This window comes from Lichenostomus cassidix, chromosome 7 (genome assembly GCF_008360975.1).
Source record: "Lichenostomus cassidix isolate B80296 chromosome 7, HeHo_3.0, whole genome shotgun sequence".
NCBI lineage: Eukaryota > Metazoa > Chordata > Aves > Passeriformes > Meliphagidae > Lichenostomus > Lichenostomus cassidix.
In genome coordinates this window covers 11,476,126-11,501,973 of record NC_139488.1, presented here as the reverse complement: position 1 = coordinate 11,501,973, position 25,848 = coordinate 11,476,126, and the positions used below count along the sequence as shown (strand labels likewise).

At 42.7% G+C, this 25,848-nt stretch overlaps 1 protein-coding gene and 4 non-coding genes across 5 annotated transcripts; all 5 read right to left on the bottom strand.

Moving 5' to 3' along the window:
• Window positions 1-382: 382 nt before the first annotated feature.
• Window positions 383-25,184, bottom strand: NOP58 (NOP58 ribonucleoprotein). Its single transcript, XM_085066185.1, has 15 exons — window positions 25,033-25,184; window positions 21,717-21,793; window positions 19,961-20,013; window positions 17,979-18,103; window positions 16,849-16,985; window positions 15,613-15,677; window positions 14,193-14,327; window positions 13,114-13,259; window positions 12,031-12,157; window positions 11,223-11,386; window positions 10,378-10,512; window positions 9,097-9,158; window positions 6,466-6,599; window positions 1,401-1,522; window positions 383-704 (listed from the first exon to the last, which is right to left on the bottom strand). The coding sequence occupies exons 1-15, from the start codon at window positions 25,075-25,077 to the stop codon at window positions 648-650; spliced, it is 1,584 nt and encodes a 527-aa protein (XP_084922311.1). The 5' UTR covers window positions 25,078-25,184; the 3' UTR covers window positions 383-647.
• LOC146434542 (small nucleolar RNA SNORD11) lies at window positions 11,778-11,863 on the bottom strand. The gene has a single exon (XR_014853582.1). It is a non-coding gene; the product is annotated as a small nucleolar RNA SNORD11 (small nucleolar RNA).
• Window positions 12,930-13,013, bottom strand: LOC146434541 (small nucleolar RNA SNORD11B). Its single transcript, XR_014853587.1, has one exon. It is a non-coding gene; the product is annotated as a small nucleolar RNA SNORD11B (small nucleolar RNA).
• LOC146434540 (small nucleolar RNA SNORD70) lies at window positions 14,945-15,032 on the bottom strand. The gene has a single exon (XR_014853585.1). It is a non-coding gene; the product is annotated as a small nucleolar RNA SNORD70 (small nucleolar RNA).
• Window positions 19,582-19,670, bottom strand: LOC146434539 (small nucleolar RNA SNORD70). Its single transcript, XR_014853584.1, has one exon. It is a non-coding gene; the product is annotated as a small nucleolar RNA SNORD70 (small nucleolar RNA).
• Window positions 25,185-25,848: the final 664 nt, after the last annotated feature.

The window sequence follows — 25,848 nt, the reverse complement described above, 5'->3', positions numbered from 1 at the left end:
ACAATCACCATTTGAAGCAATTTGAAAGCTACCTCACATTTGTTCAAAACGTGCATCTGAATTTTGTCAGGCAGTGCAGCAAAACCAAAACGTTTGGAAGATGCTTTAAAAAGGCTTTATCAAGGGAACTACAGTGCAGACTCAATAACACGCCCCAGCTAGTCAATGCATCTTTGGTAACATTCTTAGATATCTGTACCCATTTTATGGAGAACTTAAGAATATCACAGCCTTTGAAATCTTTAGAGAACAAACTGCAACAGAACATTTACACATATAGACCTTTAGAACCAATCATTAATTTAAAACAATATATCTTCGAAATAGTCCTAATAATGGCTAGAAAACAGGCAAACAAGTTAAAAGACAGAGGCACAAAATCTCCATAAAAATGTTTTTATTCCTTATCAGTGGAGAATGCTTGTGAAAAGAAGATCTATCATGAGCTTTTAAACAGAAAAAAACAGTAATCCTAATTAGCAGACACCAGGGTATCCTGTTCCAGGGAGAAGACAGCTATCACACCCATCTCCTTGCCCTCTTGCAACACAGAGAAGTTAGTTTTCAGCAAGAGGCTAAACAAGTTATGTTGAGAAATGTTACTCCGAAGCAGCTGTCCCAGGGCCAGTGTTTTCCCCTGCTCCTCATCAGTCTTCACCCCCATTTTTCATTTTCTTTTTTTTCTTCTTCTTCTTCTCTGTATTCTGCAAACAAACAAATGTTGTCATGAACAAAGCAAAATGGAAAAGCAAAGCAACACATGTAGCTAGGCAACAGGGCTCACACCCAAAGCATCAACCCCAGCTGCCATGCTCAGCAAAGCACAACCCAAGAGATGTCCTTCCTCAATTGCTAAATGCACTGGCTGTTCACAGGGGGCAGGGAGGCTGTGCCACACTGCCACAGCCCTGTCCTCACACCCTGCAGCTGACATACGCAAAGGGGAGAAAATTCAACCCGGTGTTAAGAACAGGACTTCAAAACTGAGCAAAAAGTTGGGTTTGGTCCCATCTGCTCTACTACTGCTAGAGGACATCAGATCAGCAGGTGCAGCCTGTGCTCCCTGCAAGTCCCAAAGTCGAGACAGATGCCTGTGGCACCAAGGGACACTCTTCCCACTGGAAAAGATGCAAAGAGAAAGAAGACTAGAGCTGGGGGTGGGCAGAGAACAGGATGGGAATGGAGGCATTGCAGTCACAGACTTCCTAGATCTTATTTTGTAATGTGAATCTTCTTGGACATTACAGTGATGGGTATCATGAAATAAAGTTACTAGAGCAAAACTGGTTGCATGCCATGGATTATACATATAAGAATTTCCCCCCACCCTTCACTCTACACTCTATATGGAGAGAACACACTCCCAAAAAGGAGCAGGTAGCTGTGCAATTCTGCCTTACCTCAACTGTGGGGCTAGTGGGGAGTTCCTCACTCAGTACCTCCTCTTCTTCAGCTTGCTTTTCCTTATCCTTTTTCTTTTTCTTCTTTTTGACAGGTTCCCCATCTTCTACAGCTGTCCCTTCTGTACCACAGAAAGGACAAAAATGAAAGGCAGGTTGTGAGTTATTAACAGTGCAAAAGGAAAAGCTATGAGATATCAGAGGATGCAATGACTCCTATTTACCCTCTGTCTTGCTCTTACCTGCATGACTACTCCCTACTATAATCAAAATATACAACTACTTAAGACACAAGTGACAGTGTTCAGACAGCACTGTTCACATCTCTTGACAGAAACACTATTCCTATATGCTGCTCCCGGAGTTTAAAACAAGCTTGCATGTTTTCATTTGTTTGGCAAATTACCTTCATGTACTCCATCAGAAAAGAGACCATCCACAGTTTGGTAAATAGTTTTACCAGCAAATAGGAGCAGCAAAAGGACTCTTAAATCCCTCCTTAGAAATGCATTTAGCCAGCTGTAGCTTGTTAACAACTGACTTCTCTATCTTGATGTTGGAAATTTGTTAAGAAGCAGATCAGTTTTCTTCATTGTTTAGACAGGCAAGCACAAAGATCTCAAAGCATTTAATGCAGAAACACACTCTTGTCCTGGATGACAGGAATTATTTATAATATTATTTATGTAAGCTGAGAGGAATGTCAACCCAAAGAAAGATTTACTAATGACCTTACAGTTACTTTTCAGAACTGTTCATCAACAGCTGCCCTATCTAGTCACAGTGGTAAAGGAACTGTGATTTACCACTCACTTTCTAGAATAATCCCACAGTCTTAGGAATCTCTAGGTAAAGAAACCAAGCAGAAATCATTACCAACCTGACAGCCTATACAGTAGCCAGGCCGTTCCTGAAGCATACCCAAGTTAAATTTATTTGGACAGCTGAGTCAGTGCTGGATACCAGGTTTCACATAGTACTCATGACTAAGTTCATGATGAAGCAACCACTGTCCTTCAGTAGCTACAAAATTGATGCTGAAACCAGTGGTGTTTGTGGTATGTACACTTGCTACTAGAGGTATGACTCAAGACGTCATTTTCTCACCATAAGTCGCCCAAGGAAAGAATCAATTTCATTTTCAACACCACTCACTCACCACTTACAAAAAGAGCAAGTCCAATTACAAAAAAAGACCCAAACCACATAATCTCCTAACATCTTGATTGTACTTCATCACAAATTTAGTTCCTTGAGCCTGAAGAAAGATTATATGAGTCAAAACTACACTTCAAATTTTGCCTCTAACATTAGCTTCAGACAAAAAAAGTTGGCTTCAGGGTAAAAAATTTCTAGACATGTCTACAGAAGAATAGGGGAAGCTAACACATGCAGTTTTCTGACATTAAAAAACATACCAGAAACAAAACAGCAAAAGATTCCAGATAAAAAAACCTGGTGAATATAACTTTGAGTGGATTCTGCCATACACAAAATTCACAGAGAACAGTGTGCAAGCATAAGGCATTTAAACAGGTATAAAAATAGGTATCCTCACATCCCTACATATGACATGGGGAAATAAAAACCAGATGAAAAATAAGCGTAAACTGCATTAAAGCCATACAGTGTAACAGGAGCATACACATAGTATTTTGCTACACAACATGTTTTCACTCAACTGGATTGGTAAGATAGGCATTTCCAAGAAAAATGTTGGGTGATAACCTTGAAAAAATAATTTCTTGTTATTACCCTACATGTCATCAAGTCTGGCGCACAAGGCAGTGGAACCTGTCACAATTTACAGTGCAGATGATGCACTGGGCACTCACAGGCACTGTCATTTCTCACAGCAAGCAGCAGAGCCCTCCCTGAAGATTTCAGCTGCTGTCTTCCAGCAAAACTCACCACAGGACTGTCACATATTTGTACCTAGCCAGAATGAGGATACAGGCTCCAGGGATGCTGGCCTTTTCCCTCTAAGTGCAATACTTCTAAGTCAATCAAGGCCAGTGGGGTTTCTTTGTGATACACAGCAGCTGACAAGGAAACCAACAGCTCTGACTATCAGGCACAAAGGCACAGAAAGCAGCACTCAGAAGAGCAGTTTGACTGACAGCCCTGTGAGTGCTGGAGATCATCAGCAGTAGTTCCACTCACCCATTTTCCACCATTTTGGTCTAAGCTTTTACACACAAGCCTGATGTCCTGATGTACCCTCCCTCCTCCAGATGATGCTCCACATGAACAGAATGGAGTCACACTGCCTATCAATAAAGACACCCTGTCAAGCTGTTGCTGTCATTTGAGGCCTTGTATCTTGCAGGGTTCACTCCATTAATTTATTTCTCTTTTTAAGAAATACCTTCCCTAGTCACTAACTGCTACTATATCCTGATGCTAAATGCAAGCTGAATGCTTCCCTGGGGGCACTGGCCAGCCCTGCTGGTGGTATGCATTCTGTTTGGCCACATCCAACCTCAGAGACAACAGTCACAAAAACACCTGTCCTATTTCCCTTCACCAATATGAACACAGATTTTAACAGACAGCTCTGTAAGTAGATTATAACTTGTTTCAGGCACTATCCTTCCATTTAGTTTCTTAAAAGGTGAATGTGGTTTGAAGTCATATCTCAACCCCCAACCCCCTGCTAGCTCCCACTCAAAAGTACTGCCATTCATGCACCCTGAACAGGAGAGAGAAAACACCACACATCTGATCTTGCAGTAACTTTTACACTTTGGGCTAGCATAATGCAAAATACTGTCCCCGTTTACAACAGATATTAAAAGCAATAGTTTGACTAACACTTTTCAGTGGCAGCTTCCCAACTCCTTCCTGTCCTTTACCTTCCTCTTGTAATACAAACCAAATAAAAATTTCTTGCTGAAGAATGTCTTTTTTTCTGGGACTACTTTCCCACCACCCCCATTTATCATGTAGCTGGCACAAACAGCATGGGGAAGGAGGGGGCAGAGACTTCTTTCACAACACACAGTCTGCATGTGCAATCTCTGACCAGGCAAAAGCTGAATAGAGCACTGCATCAGAGAAGAACAGAGCCAAGAATAGCAAACATTAAAGGCCCATATGCATATTCAAGTGGACATGCAACATAAATCTTAATGTGGGACTTCCTTTTCACTCTCCTGTGTATTATGGGACTTGCTGAACTACTCAACTTTCTAGGACCACCAAGCCTCCTCTAGCACAGTATGCAATGGCAGAAATCATGCTGGAAAACAGCAAGGCTATGGTTTGTCTAGCAGGTGTCAGAGAAATCCATGTACCCATGCTGGTTGCTCAAATACAATTTACAAACATGAGGCAGTGCTGTTTTGAAGGGTACAAGAGGACAGGCTGAAGGTATTAGTTCTGCATACAGGTGACACAAGATAAAAGAGCTCTCTGAAAACATTTATTCTATAGTCTGAAGCAACTGGCACAGTTAACACGATTGTGAAGGTAGTCAAATAAAATGACCCAGCTGATAACAAAGAACTAGGAAAAAGCAAGAGCTATTAATCACATATTTGAAGAATGACCTATCTTTTCAGGAAGAAAAGCAACACATCTGAATCCTGCACTTCAGGTTTGGCAAAATTTGAAAAATAACCAGCCAAACAGCACAGATTTCAGTAGTCCACAAGTATTGTGGACACTATCTCCAGCTCAAGAATATGTGCTAAGCTCCACCCAACCCCCAAATCTAGAAAGATCAGTGCTTAGTAAAGCAAATGAAGAAAACATAAGGAGGTTTGTGAATAAAGCATGAACCATTGAATAATATAACAATGAACAGAAATAGTCTTCTCAAACTACAAAAGAGCAGGCTGGAAATCAATGTAATATTTCACCTGTGACAAGGTCATGTCTGTAAGATGTCAACACTTGCTTTGACAATGCAAGAGAAGCCCAAGGGAACCATTCTGGCTATAGCAAAGGAAGTCAGTTCAAAAGAAAACTGAAAGTAGTAGCTGTGAGAATACACACATTCTCCAAAAGCAAATTGGCAAAGTTCAAGCCTACAAAGTACTCATGTCCTTTTCCCATTATGATAAGTATAAGACAACAAGCTGGGGAACACATCTCAGCTTTAGAGCACAAAGGATTCTCCCTCCTGTGCAACTTTAATTCTCAGATACATTTACATGCCTGCAAGTTGCTCCATCCATGTACACACACACACACACACCATAATTTAAGGAGTGACTGGACTGACCACACCTCAGCACCACCTGAGCATCAAGAGGTATTGAACCACCATATCTACACTCTGATCCTCTAGAACACAGCAGCAGAAAAGGCAGAAAGGGAAAGGCTCTGGGAGCCCTCACCTGCTGCAGGCACGGGTAGTTGGCAAACCTTGTGATAGGATCATGCCCAGATCTGGCTCTGGATCTCACAGAAGTGACTTTAAGTCATCTTCTTTTGGCCTTTTTTTCCCCCTCCCAAGTTACATACTTGGTGAGAACAGAATGTTTCTTAAAATGAGCCATAATGTTAAAACTAGATTATTTTGCAGTTGCAGCTCAAAATCTTTCTTCACACAGTAACTTATCAGAGAAGAAAAGAACAACTGTGCCCACAGTTCAGTTTTAGCTCCCCAGAGAATAACAATTGTTCATGTATTACGGAAATTCAGATGGAAATTTCCAAGTGTCATTTAATGTCAAATTCTGACCTTTTTATATATTGAAACATGCCAGAAAACATTTCTAGACAGAATAAAATAGTATTCTTGAAAGAAAACAGGGCAAGTTCTGGTTTTACACAGAGCAGATTTTCTGTCTTCAAGATACTAAATACAAACCTGCTGAGCAAGAAATTCTATAAGAATATGAGTAGAGTTTTGTTTTCAAATATTCTTACATGTTTGCAACTGTCTGTAAATTGACTGCAGTCTGGTGTCAGTCTATAAAGGATCATTACCTTTTTTAAATACACTGTCATACCCAAGGAGAATACCCAGGTACTGTGGGTGGCTGTGTAAATGCTAAGCCCTATTGCACGATGCAAAGAGTATTATGCCAGCAGCACAGGTACCACAGCAACCAACCTTTCATCTCTGCTTTGAACTTCTTTGCTTTCACTGCAACCTCCGTGTCTTGCTCATCCACCTCCTGAATTTTGCGCTTCTTGGAAACAACAGGAAGCGTAGAGTCACCAGATGGGTCAAATACTTTTACTTCACTGTAATGAAGAAAAAAGTCAGTTTATGTATTAAGAAGAGCAAACCTTCAGGTAAGATCCTGCAGTTGAACATAAACTTTCCAATACAGGAGTTTTTGAAAACCAATCTTGCTCAGCTAACAAGACATCTACAGGTAGTGAGGCCCTTCCTCCAATACACAGCTGGTTTATCAGTAATCATGACTACAGAAGAAATACCCCACAAAGTACAACTGTCTGATCTGAAAAGAAGATACCTGTTAACTAGGAGTTTGATCCTGATTTATACCTGTTCAAGGCTCTACAGAGCACTTTAATTACCTATTAAATTGATTTCTCTCATGCTGAAAGCCTATCCAGCATAGCCATATGGTCACAAGCACACAGCTCCCCACCATTTGGTACATTATTGAATCGTATTTGGTATATCACCCTGTAATTGTACCCTAGGGGTAATAATACAGATATATATATATACACATACACACAGAGCATTAGAAGTACCTTTATTTTTGCTTTTTCTACACTGCCTCTCTACCATTACATTGAGATGGCAAATTCTCAAACAAGGCAGGGTAATGTTATGGCTCATTGCTGTACCACCTGTATCAGTGACTTTATGGGACATTCAAATATCTAATCTGTGTCTGAAACTGCCTCTTCTCAGTTATTGCATGCTCATTTGTTCAGTCCCAAACTCCTCTACAGGCTGTAGAGAACCAGCCACCCTGAAATCCAGTGCTCTTTAATTGGAACTTGTAAGGGGCAGCTGAATCATAAAATAGTAATGAAGCAGGTTTTTTCTTATTCAGAATAGAATCCCTACTGAAGAAGAAAGGCATTTTAAAACTGCAAGTCTAAATTATTTCCTCCCCAAGCACATAATGAGCATCTGAACTTTTCTAAAATAGGAATCTGAAGTAGCTACCTTGCACAGGTTATACTGAGAAGCATATGGTAATGTCAGCAGACAGTATCATCAACTCATCCTTTAAGCATGGGAAATTATTCTTTGGAGTATTAACAATGCACATTGGTTTGCAGAAATTGATTACACAGCCTTTTGCAAACAGTGGACTCTGCTTCAGTTAAACCCAAGTGAGAGCTCTTTGGCTTCCTTGTCACTGTCATAATACTGCTGCTAATTAAAAACAAAACCTGAAACCAGACTCACAAAACCATAAATAAGACCAATATAGCATTTCTTGCATCTCTTTTGAAAGCATACAGAAACATTTGGCTTGAGCCTCCTCCCTTTCTCCAAAAACGACTTCGCATTTAACTTCAGATACATTAATTTGATTTAGCTAATTCATACAAAATCCATAGTTCCATACAGGACTAAGATTCTTACCAATCTCCTTAAAACACCATTTTAGCCTTTCTAACATCCCCATACAGCAGTACATTTTTGTACTACAAGGATAATTTGACAAGTACTGAGTTAGTTTCCCTTTTAGGCAGCTAGACTATGCCAAACAGCCAGGAACTATCTTCAGATTCTCCCCAAGCCTAGACATGTTTGCAAAGCATGTCTAACAGCAGAAACATGTCCTGGCAGGAGTTCATGAGTCCTCATTTCAAGAGGTCAAACCCCAGCATCTATGTTGTCTCCTCAACACGCTCCTCCCTGAGCTCCTGCCTTCTGACATGCCCTGATGCTTCATTTTACTGACTGACACTGTCTGCAAAAGCTGCTCCAGAAATCACAGCCGTCACTACACTTGGAAATGCCTAGCATATGGAAATGAAAGTTACAGTTAGGCTCCAGAAGGATGTTTGGGGGCTGCAGATGAGTGCAACAGTGCTATTTTTTCCTCACAGAATGAGCACTGAGCCCTGGTTTTGCTGAGCTCTTGCCCTCTCTACACCAAAGGCTCAGCAAAATAAGCAGGCCAAGCTAAGCAAGAAGGCTGCAACCAAATTAAGCAATAAACCCAGATGTCACAGCACAGACTAATAATACCCTGTTCAAATCCTCAGAAGTTCAGCTGTCCCAGTTGCAATTTACAGTGTCACTCTGGGCAGCAGAAACTGTTCTAACAGTGTCCAGAGTACCTACAAACCTTATTTATTGCTTAAGAAGTGTTACTTATCACAAGACTTAAGACAAGGAGATGAAGCTTTGCTCAAAACCAGTGGTGCTTGAATTTTTTCCTTTTTTAAGATGGCTAAGAACATCTCTAGGACAGTTTCCATGTCAAAGAAATTAATTCAAACTCTGATTTTCTCCAATTTATTTCATTAAAAATTGTATTAAATAAAGCTGCTATTAACACCCAGCTTTTTGCTGGTAGCACCTAAAGTACTTGCAATCTGATGATGAATAGTAATTTACTATTAGAAAATCTAGGAAAAAGGAAATTCTTATTAGCAACAGAACTTATCAATGTTTAAAAAGCACAGAATCTGTTTTCTGGATCTTAAGTCAACTCAGCCCATAACTAAAAAGTTTTTCAGAAATAAAACCACAGAGAGTTATTTTTACTCAGCCATGCTGAAAGGAAAAACTATTCACCTCTTGTTTTGATACTTGTCTGTCTTGGCCAAGGCTTTTCCAGTGCCACTTATTCTTCTTATCTACAAGAAAAATTCAGATATGAAAAACAAATTACTCATAATGAAAACAATTCACAGCACAAGTTCTACAGCTCTTAAAAGGAATTAAAAATGGAAAGACCGACATTTATTAAGGGTCTTGTGTACTTGCACCAGTTCTACACCTGAGTGTAGAGTAGTGACAGGGAGTGTAACTGAGGTGAGGAAGGCTGAGGTAAGAATGGCTGTCCTAATGCTGCTCTTCAAGAGTCCCATTCAAGTAAAGGGAATCTAGTACCGGATCAAATACACCACAAACACATGACACAACATCGTACCTCCAAATTCCCAAAAGGAGCTCAAATTTGTGCACTTTTTTTTGGCAAGAAGAACTGCAAGTCAGGGCAGGTATCACCCTGTAGCTGGCATAAAGCCAACCTTAAAACCATAACACAGGCCCCAAACTAAATGAAATGTGTGCTTGTCAGGTGATTGGCTTGTCTTTCAGTGTTAACATGTCTCCTTGCCTTTGCTCTGATGGCAAGTTCCACCTCCCATGAAGAGGGTGGGCAGGTTTTTCTGGATTCTTCTTTTCTGTTCTAGTGATGCCAGTACTAGAGCATTGGAATCGGATCTTGCAGCTTGGAAGGCTGAACCTAGCTGTCATTTGCAAGATCACATGCAGCAGGCATGCCACCTAAGAGAGGAAAGGCACCCTACATTCTCCCAGCACACCATGCCGATGGTAACACGGAACAGCAGGTGTGGAGAGGCAGGATATGCATCAGGTGGTGGGAGGGCAATGCAGCAACTGCAGAATAACATCTTACTTTAGCTGCAGAGAAAGCTCTGTAAGACTAAGCACCGCCAGTGTTTGCATTCTGGGGAACTAGGGTGGAAAACGTGAGATGGGAGAAAGCACAAATACTCCTTCCAAGGCAGAGAGAAAGAAGCTATGAAGAAATAACCCTATCTTTGCAATTCATAGAGATGGAGGGAATGTAAAGGTAAGATCTTACTCATCTTGTTCACTACCAAGATTTTTCAGTACACTGCAAACGAAGACAGCTGTGTAAACAAGACCAGCTGACACACAAATGCCTGCAGCCAACTTACAGACCTGGCCACTCCAGCCAAAGCTGGGAGAAACTACAGTGTAAGAGTGACACGCTACTGAGGGAGGAGAGTCAAAAAGCAGTGTGTCAGAAAATCATACCCTGAACAAGAGTGTCAGCTTCATACAGCTCTCTGCAGCACTTACCCCTCTCTCTTCCAAAAGCCTCAGTCTTGTCTCTACTTTTAGTCTGTTCTCAGCTCCCATTTCAGCACTGGTGTTCTCTCCAAGGGCATCATAACGAATAGTTAAGGCAGTCTTTGCTGCCAGCATTCGAGAAATCTGGAAAAGCCAAAAATAATATTAAATGCTAAGACTTAACATAAGGCAATGATTCACTCTGATCTGGAAACCATACCCACATACAAAAGAACAAAGTAACCGTTTACTAGCAGTGTTTAGTCCAAAAAATAATTAGTATGTCATTCTTTCAACACTGAAATACTGTTAATGTAACACCTTATTTCCTTGATAAATAAAGGGAAATGTCTGAGACAGGAAGTCAGTTAGGCATATCCTACTCTTCCCCAACCTTTAGATCAGGTTAGCTTGAGCTGTAATTTCCAGCTTTCTCCACAATTCTAACACATATTCATCCACCCACATTAGAAAAGACTAAGCTTTAAGATCAAGCTGTAAATTACTTTAGCACAAGAGTCCAATTTTCAAGTGAGACTAAAGCCTCTAACACTTTAGTTTACTATCACATAGAAGAAAGTAGTAACGTACCCCTTGAGAAAGCCAGTGTTGCATCCTAACTCAGCAGGAATACATCTGTTATTGCTCAGATGTCAAATGAACAATCCCATTCACTTTTTTTGAACATGAACGAACAGTATTCAAATAATTGTGGGACAGTGGTATTTTCCACGTAATTACAAAGCAATACAGTAAAGCAATCCATGGAAAGAGCCTCACTGTGAAGTCATCATGAAGCTCAAGACACTCATGCTCTGAAAAAAAACAAGCTGGTAAAGAACTCTGCAACTTACCTTTCCTTTATTTTTGGTATTGCTTTGTCCCACCAGGGAGGCATGATAGATAAGGCCAAATTTAGGTGTGTCCCTTTTAGTCTTCAGTGCCCTGAAGAGTGCCTTCTCAGCACCCAGTAACTGAACCGTTGAAGCTGGATGTTTTGCCAGATTCAAGAGGGAACCTAGGAAGAGGTGACACAGCAATAGTAATTTGTCAGAGGAGCAGCTAGGCTAGATTCCTGCTTTTGAATAGTGTAAGAAGCTCAGAGCCATCTATTTTCATGAGAGCTGTTTCACATTCGTTTCCTGAAGGACAAGTAAACCATTTCAGTCTTTCATGCCTCAACTGTCTTTAGTTTGATTTCAGCATCAGGAAAGAAGGCTGACTCAATAAACCATATTCCACTGGAATAATGCCTACTCCTGACACTCTGACAGCAAGAACATATCATCACAGAACTGCAGCACAAAGAATTGAAATAAGGCTGCTACATTGAGCCAGTTTGACTATAAATGCCTAATGTTGGATTTTTACCTTGGAAGCAACTGAACTATCAGCAGGAGGCTCAGTAAGTGTCTCAGAAGAGGTAGTGACTTAAGTTGCCCTCATATTCCAGAAAGAATTCAGGCCAACTGAGAACTTCGTCATCACAGACTACCACCAAGCTCATACTGCTATTACCACAATTCCTGAAGTGCTGCCTTCGCCCCATTTACCACGAGATGTTCACCAAGCCTTACATAATGCTTTTAGCTGACCAGCTCCTCAGAGGAAACCTCTGATGAGGTAACCTAAGATTCACTTACACTGGTCACTGTAACCCACCTGCATGAGCAATGAGCCTTGCTCCCACCAGTTCTCCCACCATGACAGTGAGATTAGGAGCAATGGCCATCATTCTGTTCTTCAGGTAGTCATAGAGCTGCGTCCGATACTCGGAGATTTCAATCACCTGGCACAGACAGAGGTTGTTTACAGGAGTCAGTATTAGCTGACCAAAAGACAGTAAGAGACATATACTGACAGAAGGAAGTGCTGAGAATTCCAATGCAGACTAACAAATTGCAAAATGCAAACAGCCAAGAGCCAGAGTTACAGGAAGCTTTATATAGGGCATATTCCCAGAGCAAAGCTCCATCCACAAAGTATATTGGATCTGTACTGCCTATTCCCTTATGCAACTTACCTTCTAAGCAAAACTCCTGATAAAGGAGCTGACAACATGCCAAAGACAGTGAAGCAGAACAAAAATACTTAGTAAGGACATTTTCTTAAGGACAAAACCCTGGAACATTCAGTTTTCACATACATCTTTGCCACCATTCTCTTGAAATGGGATAAATGCTCTCTACTTGCTCCATACAAATACACACAATTAGAATGCACATAAAAAAAAGCAGCCTGGTCTAGACCAAGAACAGGAACTCATAACCCTGCCCCTCCCTGGTAAAGTCACAAAGGGATCCAACTGGCATGACTGAAGTCAGAGGGTGTTTGTTCACACCCAGTCCAGACAAGAGCAGGATAGGACTCCTAATTCTTTTGGGGCTTCAGTGTTCCATTTTTAACCCAGCGGTTATCACTTAGCTTCCATAGTGACAGATTAAAAAAAGAGGCTATACAATACCATTATCTCAAATACTGAAAAGCCCAATGACAGCAAAATTCTTCCCCAAAGTAGGACTGCCACTTTCAGAAGGCCTCGTGTAGACATCAACAGCCTGAGATGGCTCAGATGAGGTAGTGACTGTGCACCCTCATGTCTAAACATCAGGAAAGCAACAATCTAGGAATCATCACTGCCATCAAAAGAGTGTTAGCACTGCCCTGGGAAAAGCTCTCCTTGGCAGAAGTGGCTTCGAAATGGCTAGAGTAGAGTCTTACTCCTATCCATCCCTGTGTACATACCTGATCACAGAGATGGATTATGTTGTTTATGTCTTCTTCTGATACTTCTGTCCCCATAGAAATCTCAGCAGCAGCCTTCACATCCTCCTCAATCTCCTCTGGTAGGATGTCAGAAACATCAGAGGAAGCAAAATTGCTTCTGTCTCCTGTGGGGGACAGATGAAAGCTTGTTTGCACTGAGGGTGAGATGAACTGGTAAAAAAAGCACAGAAACAGATGAAGATAAAAGGCCAAAATAAAAACAGTGAGTCAAGTCTGCCATCACGCTATTCCGAATTCCTAAAATATATGTCAGTGTTCTTGCTTTATGTTTATACCAGTCAGGAATGGGTGGAAATATTAAAACTGAAACTAGGAAAAACCCAGAAAGCCCACATTCTGTACCACTACATACTTCACCTTTTCAGTAGCTGGTTGCTGCAAAATTTTCAGTCACAATATTACAAGAAAAGAATTCCAGGAAGCAAGCAGTCACCACTTAGCAAATCTATTTAATTATTTCTAAAATTGGGGGAAAAAAAGCTTTCTTAAAACCACAAGTCTCTCTCTGGACTGCAAACTTCATTATTACAAAAACCGAACCAACAAAAAAAACCCCAAAAAACCAACAAAAAACCAACACCCCAAAAAAACCATCAATACAAAGCACATGAACTCAAGAGGTGAGGTATTGTCCAAAATATAGCAGTCATTCTTTCTGCTCTTATGAAGTAATTCTAGCAGCTGCTGTCTCCAAGAACATCCAGAGACAGGAAACACTTCTCTTTACATCCGTTGGGTTTGTTTTTAAAATTCCAAACCAGTCTGCTGACTAACTGTGATTCTAAGAATATGTGCTGGTGGTCCATGAAGAACTGGTTGGTGATATGGCATTAAGTTTCATGTCACCTTCCAAATGGCATCAACATCCAGATGCAAACATGCCCTCTTTTTCTCCTGGCCCTATTTACCCTGCTGCTGAAGGCACCATTGCTACAGGGTGATGAGCAGCTGGAGTGAGTGGGTCTCCATGCCAGTGCCCCTCATGCTGTGCCCATTCCCTGCACCACGCTGCAGGCTCAGGTGTCCTCACTACTCACCAACTTTCCGCACACATTTACAGTACGTCAGGTTATCAGTGATGATTTTGCCCAGTTCAGGGAAGTGCCAACCATACCATTCCCGACAGCGCATGATGTAGTTGTTCAGTTCTTTGTCCAAGTCATCAAGAAGTGCTAAAAGAAAGAAGAATGGATTTCTTTTTCTAAAAAGGTAACATAAAATTATGATGCTCTCAAACCAACAAATTTGAATAATGTAAAGGGAGGTTACCTGAAGTATTTCACTCTATAAATACCAGAACAAACCAAACTGCAGTACACTAGAAATCGTTACTTTTCAGAGAACTGCATAATACCAGGCACAATACTATAGAAATGTTAGAATTCCTGTGAGTGTGGCCTCAAAGTTTTATCACTGGGACTGTCTTGGACAGACTCCCTAAGAGCTGCAAAGCACATTCCCCTAGAAGGGGAGCAGCAGCCAGTTATCCTTCCTCTCAGTCAGCCAAAGTGCTACACACAAGGTCGATGTAAAATGCAGTCATCCAAGTAACTTCAAGGAAAAATATTTTAATGGCAACAAACTGATCTTGTATTCCATTACTTGATTTAAAAGATCAAGCCTTTTAGTTGCTGTTATAATACAAATATACCAAATACAAAGCCAACGGGCTCACCATTTACCACATATGACCAATAACCAGATCTATAATTTATTACAGCACCTACAACATATATTGCTGGAGAGCCCTGAGGCTAAAATATTTCCTGCTAATGCAATACCAACATTCCCATCTGTTGTCTCAGTGGTAGTGACGAAGGAACTGAATTACATTATTAATTTCAGTTTAACTATGTTTCATCATTGGCAACAGTCTGGGAAGTAATATTCTGAACAGGATTTGTCACCACTGCTTCACAGCAAGCATGCAGATTACCATGTGTATGTCTTCAAGGAAAAATGAGGAATGGGCTTGCCTAGTTGCTTTAACAATTTCAGTCTATTTTCCATTTAGAAAGTGAGACAAAATGCAGCATTACACACTGCAGCGTGTTTTACATGCCTACTGTAAGAGTCTACTTCTACATTGCCCTCTATGCAAGATACCACCTAAATGATGGGTCAGAAAATGCTGCCCCTATGGGACCCATTCTACCAGCACTACTCAGAAGGGAAGGATGTTGGGAAGGAAAGCCTTTCAGAGGACTGAACACTGCCTGTAGCTCAGCTGATTTCCATGCTAAGAAAAAGTGCATGCCAGTTTACTGTATTGTCCTAAAAATGATCCTGTTTGTGGAAAACCCTAACAAGAAAATACATTTTAAGCTGCACATCAGTGCCCAATTTACTAAGACATCCTAGGAGGAAATTGAAAGCAATACTTTTCTGTAACTAATGTAAAGAAGTCAGCTATCCTAAGCCAAATCCATTAATAATTTAAGCTCTAAATATACTTACAAATTGCCTGGATAATCATGGTATCTACTTTGTCTGGGCTGAATTTCAACTTGTATCGGGAAAGGCTGAGGAGACAGAAATACAGTTTTGTCAGCATCCTGACATCCTGTTGCAGAATACACCCCACCTGTTCCTTTTTAAACATAAATACAGTTGTCCACAGGTTCATTCAAGCAGAGCTTAGTTCTGTGCCACTGACTGCTCTCAGCTGTGGCCAGAAGCCACACTGACACAAGCTTCCCAACAGCTCCAACATGTATCCACTCACATGTGCTTTGACCAGGGTGTAAGGGAAAGTTAAGGCTATTTGTACCACCTGCAGCAGACTGAACACAAGTGCTGTGGCAGGAAATTGGCTCTTGGTTTTTCTGAACAGTTCCCCACAGAAAGTATTTGTCAGAAGCACTTTCCAGTTGGGCAGCGCCTGGAGGCAATCCACCAAACTGCACCTCCCCAGCTGCAAATACCAGCAATGCTAATGGGAAGCAACAAAAGAAACTTCCTGGAACAGATTCTCACTGTCTGAGAAATCCCATTACCATCTGGCTTTAATGAATGTTTAGAATTTCTCTGCAGCAAGAGTGAAAGACACTTGGTATCAATGAGATTTGCATCTTAAAAGTCCTTTTTCAGTATTAATGCCCATTTCCTAAGCAAACACATATTTTTAAGGAATTAGCTACAGCAAAGCATTTCACTAACTTGCCAATGGCTTGCAACAGGACAAGCTCATGTCAGAATATGGATTAAAAAGTTACTTGCTAATGGATGCTTGATCCTATGGTGATCCAACAACTTTGTATTTAACTACTATTCCACTAAACCTGAACGGTGGGAAGAACAACCATGCCTTTAATATTTGCATTATCTATTATATGGGTATTCTGGCACAAATCAGCAAATCATGGTCTCCGCCTTGTCTCTTAGTGTCAATGGAGCTTTAAATGACTCACTTGACTGCTCCAGAGACATTCCAGATGAAATCCTGAAGTATGTAACATGAAAAGGAAAACTACCAACTTCAACTTCGGATGAAGATGAAGCCTTTCCCTAAAGGGTGGGTGCAAACTGGAAAGCTCTTGCTTTGCAAAACAGAATTTCAGACACAAAAGTATCTTGACTTACAGAGTATGAGACCATGTCACCTACTCAGAGACACTTCAAGCAGCACAGCAAAGCCAGGGCCACAGGAGTGGGGCAGACATGGGATGAAACAGAGCTGTTGTAGGAACTCACCTGTGTGCCAGACCCAGGCACATGGCTGCCATCTCTCGAGAAGGGAGGCCTGTTATAAGCCCTTCAATCTGTGAGCGAATTCCTCTCATCAGCTCTGTAACCATTGGGCTGTGTATACAACTCAAATTCAGCTTCTCCTGCAGGGTGGAAATCAATGGTCCAAAATCAGGCACAACACAACATTCCTTGGAAATTCTTCTTCCAGCAGCCTTACATCACTATAACTGGTTTTCCCATTGCAATCCTGTGCTCACACAAGTTTCATCCATTTTTAATGCTCACAGTACTGACACCCCCAGCTCCCCACACAGTTAATATTCCACTTTGAAGAGCAGATTTATAATTAATGCTCTATCTGCTATGTAGAACATTCAACTTAAGAGTCAAGATTTGAAGTTTACTAGAAACAATTTGGCCACAGAGAGAAAATTCAGAGGTAGAGGGTTGCGGGCTTTGCGTCTTTTTCAGAGAATAACACTGAATAATTAGTTCAAAATCCTTGCTGTTATTCATGTTAACATTTAACCCTCATTTTTCAGACTACACAGTCTCCTAAGACAGCATGAGGAGGTTGCCAGAATAAAGCTCAGTGGAATAGGGAGCAATTGGACATGAGATGAGAAACTGGTATTGCAGTCCATCTCCACTGAACCTCCTTCTTCCTCTGGCAGGCAAGGACCAAGGGCTGTCTGTCCACAACTGTCTGCAGACTGAGGAAGGCACAATGCCTACTCCCAACAGGTCAATAAGTCATCACCCTACTACTGCTGCATCTGTTAGTGAGGAATAGGTGTGTCTGCCTGGTTCAAGTCTTTTGTTTGGTTCCCCCCCCCCACTCTTTCTGGACTGGATCACTGGGAAAATTACTTTTTTAACCTGCTGGGTCTCTAACCAATATTTAAGAGAGAAATCAAGCAAACCTGAACACCTCAGTCATTCATACAGTATCACACACCTGTGTACTCAAGCCAACATCCTCCCTGTACACACACTAGGATTAACTATCCTCTATGCTGCAAACACAGCATTGGCAGCGCAACCCATTGCCAGTAACTGCAAAATCTCTGGAATCTGACTATAACATTTCAGTAGCAAAAGACAAAAGGAAGAATAGCAGAAACAGTTATCACCTTTATGACACCTCCAAGTTTGGCATCTGCCACAGCCAGCTGCTCATGGGCATCTTTTGCCACTATCTTCTTGAGAATTTTCTTCAAGTTCTTGCTGAGCTTGCCTTCTACAAGAGCTGTGGATGCTGTATAAAACAAAAAGACTGAAGATGCAGTTTCTTTCCCCTCCTAAAACCTGTAAAAATATTACTCTTCACTTCATGCATTTATTTTAACTGCCCACAGTAGCTCTAGTCTGAACTGCAATGCTGCTTGGACATGCAGTACCTAAAATCAAAATTGAAGAAAATTATATACTTACTACTTTGAAGGCCTAAATAAAAAACCTTTCTCCTAGATGCCTCTCCTTTCTCCATATGTTTTCAGGTCTATTTTTGCCAAGTTTTGTTTAAGGATCTCTACAAACAGCATGCCATATGCTTTAGATACATGTTTAACATTTCCAAAGGCAAGGTTATATGGGAATATTTTTTGTATCATTTAATTAACCAACCATTTGCCAGGTCCCTTAGGCAGCAACCATGATATCCTAAATTGAGTAATGGCTTATTTGCATCCTCTGGTGATGAAAATGTACAGTCTAAACCCCCAGGACTGATGCCAAATACGCTGACTGGGCAGTCAGACAGACCCTTTTAATACAGCATGCAGACAGGAGAGTCTTTAAAGGATGTTCTTCATTCTCAAATATTAATAGACCTGTAAAAGCTTTACAACCCCGCACAGTATATTTTAAGCAGGCACTTATAAACTCTCTTTGAGGGTCAGCTCTGTGCTCCACTGAACTTCTGTGATTGACAAAACATCTTCATCACAGTAATAGAACAGAAGCCAGTGGTTTTTGGTTTCCAGAATCTTAATGACATGTAAGAGTAAAATCTAAGTGCTGTGATGAGTCTCCTCTCAACCTTTCTAAAATGCAGATGATTTTTGACCTTTCAAGCTGGTCAATAGCTTCTAACCCACTTAAAACAGTCACAGATATAGTCTTCCCTTCAAAATAAATGGGACATAAGTAGTCTGAACCTCTCTGTTTCACAGATAAGTAAACCTGAAGAAAAGTAGTAGAAGGCTTTGGATTTTTTGTTCCCTTTTTTTTTTTAATCAGCCTAACTATACATGAACTGAATCCAAACCTATGCAAAAGCAACATAATCAAAAAAATACGCCATGGAGAGGAAAGCACAGCAGCTTCAGTCTCAGTTCTTTTACTTGCATTTCATGTTTGATGGTAGTGTCTCCACTGTTGCTTCTTTGTTTCCCTTATAAGCTATCCCTACCACATCAGAGTATGAAGAACTGTTCTTTAGTTATAAATGTGACCTGGAATATCCTCCTACTGATGTCATACAGCACATTCAGCAGCAATTGTCACACCATTTCTGAATTACGACCTAGAATTCCTATCATTTTTGTTCAAACCAGGCCACAGCATCAAGCTTTTAAGTGTAGAATTAGTAAAAATTAGCAAACATGAGGCATCCCATTTTGTTTAAAACCCTGAATTTTAAGGTGAATACAGACCTTTTTTTTAGGCTGAAAACCACAGGCATAATGTGTCCATAAAACCCAGGTGGTTGTAATAATGAATGTCCTCTAATACCTGTCTGCTGTCTCAGTGGTAGTGACGAAATGTTGACTCAAATCAGTTATATTCAGCTTCAACAAGAATCCATCATTGACAACAGACAGGCTACATCTACCAGTCAGAAATTACATGGTGCTCATTTGTAAGCTGCTTAGGGAATATGCACTGAAGGAAAAACCTAGACTTTATTACACCTTTACTGCAGTACAGATTGGATAGGTGACCTCATCAACCACCAAAACAGTTCACTTTGAAAAACCCATAATTTAAAAGCTGAAAAAAGAAACAGAGCATGGACAGAGGTAAGCAATGAGTGAACTAATGCATAATAGGGATTTGATTTTTTTTGTAAGAATGTTAGATTTTTTGGTAAGAACAGTGTAAACTCACTTACCAGCAAGTGCTTCTGTTGTGTCCTGAAATTTTTCAAAGTGTTTCAGCTTTACTCTACAGAAATAAAATAAAAGTGTGTAAACGAATATACATAAACCACATGCTAGAACCATTTTATCCTCATTTCATCTTTTTTCTGCCTCTGCTCTTACAGTTCCTCTTTTCCCTAAGGCTTCAAGAGAGTAGAGATCACTATCCAGACCCTCAATAAAGAGTGAGAGCACTACACTGGCCAACTGACTCTGGTGTGGCTTTTCAGCTAGGTCCCACAATAGTTAAATAAAGAAAAAAAAACAAAAATAATTTTGATTTGGTATTTCTTGGACCAGCATCGCCAGAAAAATGAAACCCCCTTTTTGCTTTGTAGTTCATATTTAAAGACAGACATCATCCATTTAAATTTCAACACTGCACCCTGATTGACTGATGATAGCATCTTCCCACTCATCTTCAAAAGAAAATGTTCTGCCTCTGTGGAATGCAGAGCCTGCACAGCTCAGATTTAACATGCTTTTCAACCAAATGCATCTTCAAAGACTTTAAATTTGAACTGATTCATTGCCCATGAATCCTCAAGTCCTCCCCTGTAATTAGATGTTAGAATACAAGTTCTGAGATGAGCTTAAAACAAACAACAAAAATTTTTTTCATGCCCTAAATGCTGACCAGAGCCAAAAATCATACGAACAGTGTTTAACCAGTGTGTCAGATCCTTAGGCACAGCTTCTTCCCTCTTCCCCTCACACAGACTGTGGTGTTGATATACAGTTACAGTTAAGAAGCTCTCTCAATCCAGTAAATTCCTTGTCAGGGACAGGCATTTGACTAATCCAACTCTGATTAACCAGTGCTCTTTGTGAGTCAAGTATCTGCACAGGAAGCAAGGTCACAGATAAAGCTGAATGCTTGAGTTAAGCATTTGCAGATCCCAACAGATGCTTCAGGCTTACACTGATGCCTTTTCAAAAAGGCAAAAGAGGAATTATTTTTATCAGAGTAGAGATCCTATTAAGAGCCACATCCTGTATAACAAGTGGCCAAGATGATGTTTCCAATACAAGATTAAGCACACTACAAACAGGCAGATGTGGGATATTCTGGCCTCTCCTCTAAATACTGTTGCAGAGCAGGATAAATAAATACAAATCACAAGGCATAGCTTGTTCAGATGCATCCATTATAATCAAAGCTGGTTAGAAATATTCCAATAAAAACACACTAGACAGACTTGGAAGGAACTCACCATTGTCCCCAGCTTTAGGGCAATTTGCTAGAAAGGCCAGTTTAGATCAGTGGACACTGCAATCCCTGTGCAGCTCTGCAGTAGTGCTAACTCTCACTGATGGCATGGGCAACAACACTATTCACAGTGACTCACATAGTTTTATCTGGATTAAACTTTATTTTTCCCAAAATAATTTCCTGTGAGCACAAAAACCTGTCATTTCAGACACTTCCAGAATTAAAAGCTTGGCTGTTCTTGTCAAAGCACCCACATCACCTTAAAACATTGTTCAATCTTTTGCTTTGGTGACACAAGGTAATGACTTCTGCTGCTTAACTACATTGTAAGGTATTTCTTTCACTTTGATATTCCACTGTGTCTCAGAGTATCTAACATCACATTATCATTGTTCACAGCTTTTACAATACTGAAAACCAAAAACCAGTCCTTCATTCTGACTCAGATGTGCATCACTACAGGCAGCCATGTCCTTCCACAAGCCACACTGCTATCCCCACATAAAGCTGCTTACATTTTGTTTGCTTTTTCAGGAGTTTCAAATTCTTTCCACAGACTGTCAACTTCTTGGAGCTTTTTCTCATTCAGAACCTGCAGGAAAAAAAGAAACACAACACACAACTATATTTAGTCCACTTTTGAACAATCTTGAACCCACAAAACCTGAAACATTTACACTGCATCCAACTACTTTGCAGTAGTTAACACTGCTTGAGTCAACAAACTCAATTTCAGTGAGCTCTGGTTTCACCATTCTCTCTCATCAGATTTACTCTACTGATAGACACAGAGTAGTGCAGCGTTTTTACCTTCACCTGAATTGCAGAAGCTCTTCAATAATGGCTGGGTCCTCCTGGACCTGGAACATTAAAGCAAATCCCTCTTTTTGCATGTCAAAACTGGGCTTGCTCCACCTCCTCAGAACTCACTCACAACCCCAGTGACCCACCAAATTTGCCGCTGCTTTGGAAAAATAAAACATCTGGGAAGCCTAACAGGAAGGAGTGATCACCCGAATTGTTTTCATTAATCCGAGCTAACCCAAAGAAACAGAACATCCCTGTAAAGAAGAGTTGTCACCACAGCCTGGTCATCAACTGAGCCAAGAATTACCTAAGAGGCAGCAACGGCTTAATCCCATCTCTGTACACAGGGGATCCTCTCATCTTTTAAACAGCACAAGATTAACATTTACACTCCAGGAGCCTACATACATTTCACAAAATGCAGAGTGTACTGCAAATTCCCAGAAAACTGCTCAGGGGAATAGCAAAGATCTTTACAGCACTGTGTTCTTTACATCTCACTCAAAAATCTTGTGGTTTTGTCCCCACAATACAAATGCAACACAATTGCAATTTAACTCAGTGCAGAAATCATTCCTGGTATTATGAATTTTGCTCCCTGGCATATTTTTAATGCTGGTTGAAGGAGGTTGTCTTTCTTAAAACTCAATTAGTAGCTGAGCAAATTAACATAGTAATTAACTTCCTACATGACTCTGAGGCACAGAAAAACCTTGGGGCAACTCTTCCTTTCCTCAGCCAGACAATTCTTTCCTCCAGTTCATCTTTCCCACACCAAGGCCTATAGAATTTTCAGCCTCTATAAACAGACATGGGCACATAGAGAAAGTAAAGACATACAAACTGCTAAAATCAAGACTGTTAGCATATAAAAATTGCATGCCTATATGTAATTTGTCCTTCAAGATAATAAGATTCATTGGAAAGTCTCCAAGATCTAGAACATAGCTATATCCCATTTGCCCTTACTATTTGCTTATCTGATGGGAGCAACACCTGCAAGGGAACACATGACAGCTACACAGCTTCCAGAAGACAGTCCTTGATCAGCAAGAGCACATTTATGCTGGCAACAAACATTCACTGCTGAAAAGGGAAGTGGGTGACCATGACCGTCCCCGAAATTGAGAAACACAAAATCTGTTCAACCTTCAAGTAACTACAAAACAAAGAACTTGCCAGACACCCAGCAGTGTCAAATTTCAGAGGCTGCTTCAAAAAAGAAAAAAAAAAGTAGCTAAATTCAGCAGGGAACATTTCAATACAGAATGAACATACAAGTGTAACAGCAACACAAGTCTTCAGCTGAACAGCTGCCCCATCCAGGGAAGGAATGCTGTGTGAGAGAAAAGCTGTGAGAGCTTTTCCTTGTAGACAGGCACTGTGGCTGAGGGCTTTGCCATTTCCAGCCTTGGCAGCTGCCAACAGAATCAGGATGCAAAACCACAGCTTGTCTCAAAATACATACTTCAATAAAATACTGCTTCTGTTTATTTCCAGCAGACAGCTCTCACCTCTCCCCATGCCACACTGTGCATCCCTCACAGCCAGCACCAGCTGCTGACACCTGCAGCAAACACTGCAGCATCTCTGCAGAGGTCTCCCTGCAGTTCTATGTCCCTCCTCCTACCTTTACTTTATGCCCACTCTGCTTTCAGAAATTAAAAAATTCGTTATTTTCAGCCCCTTCTGACTCCTGTGAAAGGTTGAAAGGGCTTGGCTAACTGCACCAGAGGTTTTAGCCAACTCGAGAGTTTATTTGGTTTTTTTTTTTTCACTAACTTTGAAGGCTCAGGATACTATTCTGTGTGAACATCCAGTGAGCAAAACCTTCAGGGAAATTGCTGTATGTCCACCAGTTCCCCAGGCATAAGTGTTGAGAGGGGGACACAGAACAGAAGCTATCTGCTTTTAGAAGTATTTCTGGTTTCTCCTCCAAGACGTACATCTTGAAATCTTCCTTGCCTGAACTTCACGGCTTCACTCCAGTGAGGAGGAAAGGTTTCAGGGCAGAGGAAGAAAATATAATGCTCCACAGAGCTGCAAGGCCAAAGTTCTGTGGCAAGCAAGGGGGAAAAGAAACCAGAGCCTTGGTCTCTTTGCACCTGCACTCATGATCACACTAGCTAAACCCAAAGACAGAGCTGCACGGAAAAAAACAAAGATGTTACGATCAAACTATGAGCAAGCTGGTAAAACCGTACAGGAATCAACACTCCAGCAAGGGGAATGCCAGAGGAGAGCACGGCACGGTAGCAGCTCCAGTTTAGGCTTGCTCAAAGCCTTACGAAGCTGCAGCCCTGAGCCACCCAGTGAGGAGGCTGGCAAAGCCCTGGGAAGAGATCTGCTTCTCGCACTGGGAGAGCGAGGTCGGGGCACGGCAGTCCTGCAGGGATGCTCAGATTCCCCGCGCATCCCGCCTTGGGATCGCCCCGGGCAGGACACCCGCACGGCCGCCCGGGAAGGCGCTGCCCGTCTGTGTCCCTCGCGCCCCCTCACGCATCCCCGCGGCTCTGCGGGAACACAACCGCGAGAGCACGGCCAGAGAGAGAAAGGGCTCAACGCTCCCAGAGCCGGCTGTGCCCAGAGACGCCAAAAGGAGCACGGCCACGAGCGCACAACTTCCTACCAAACCCACCCCGGTAGAGCAGAGGAAATGTGGCCCCCAGGTGATGCGTGCCATGCCTGGCAGGCACCGAGGAGCTCCCTTTCTCCCCCCGAGCACCTTCAGCTACCTCCGGCAGCCCTGTCCCCGAGGCCTCGCTCACAACGCGGCCCCTGCGCTCCCACCCCCGGCCCTGCTCGCCCCCCGAGGCGCCGCACGGCATGCGGGCCCCTCACTCCCTCCTTCCCTCACCCTCACCCCCGCCCGTGTTTCCCCGGCACTCCCAGGGCAGGCCCGACGCGCTCCCCTTCGCCCCCCTTCAGCTCCGCCGCCGCTCCCCGCGCTACGACCCGCCGGGCGAGGACACGCGGCGGCGGGGCGAAAGGCACGGCGCCCCGAGCCGCAGCCCCGCGGCTGACCTTGAAGATGGCGTAGCCGGCGGCGGTCTCGAAGAGCACCAGCATGGCCGCGGCGGGCGGGGGGCGCCACGTGCGCCCGACGGGACCGCTCCACACGCGCGCGCCGCCGCCGGGAAGCGGAAGAGGAAGCGGCGGCGGAAGTGAGCGCGCACCGGAGAGCGGAAGCGGCGGGGCCTCCTTCCGCCCGCGAGCCACGTGGCGGGGCCGCGCCCGAGCCGCCGCCGGCCCCCGGCTGCCCCCTTGGCCGCGGGTTCGAGCCTCCTGGCGCACACAAACACTCGCACAAACCCGCGGCAGCTCGGCAGTGTGCGGCGTGCTCCTGTGGCACCTCACCCGAGCTGCCCCTTTCCTCGGGGCAGCGGGCCCTGCCCAGCGCCTCTCGGTGCCTCAGGTGGCGGCAGGGTCAGCCACCGTAGGCAGGAAACGGGTCTGTTCCCGGGACTCGCGTGGTTGTACGGGAGGCTTGTGTTTCCCGAGCGCATCCCGGCGCAGGTGTGAGCGGTGCCCGCTCGGTGACCCCGAGCCGCCCTGCCGCCGTGTCGGGGCTCAGCCGGCGCTCGGAGCCCTCAGCACACAGCGGGGCTCGCTCTGCCCGCTCCGCAGCTCCTGGCACAGATAACAGCTCCTTTATGTAAAACACTTGTGACAAAGTGCAGTGGCGTGTGTTTAAAAGCTTTGCTTCTCCAACAGACAAGTATAAAATTCTATCCATACAAAACACGCGTTCTAAACGCTGCTCGTTTCCCGCGCTGCCGGGTGTCCCGGGGCTGGGGCAGTTCTGTCGCCCAGCAGAGCCAAGGGGCACCCCGTGCTGAG

Bases quoted from the DNA above. Each gene is read 5' to 3' on its own strand.
- NOP58 (XM_085066185.1), bottom strand. From the start codon at position 25,077: ATGCTGGTGCTCTTCGAGACCGCCGCCGGCTACGCCATCTTCAAG. The intron at 18,104-19,960 runs GTAAGTGAGTTT...TGTTTTATACAG, and splicing joins CACAACAGAAGCACTTGCTG to CATCCACAGCTCTTGTAGAA. The intron at 13,260-14,192 runs GTGAGTAGTGAG...TGTCCCCCACAG, and splicing joins TAAATGTGTGCGGAAAGTTG to GAGACAGAAGCAATTTTGCT.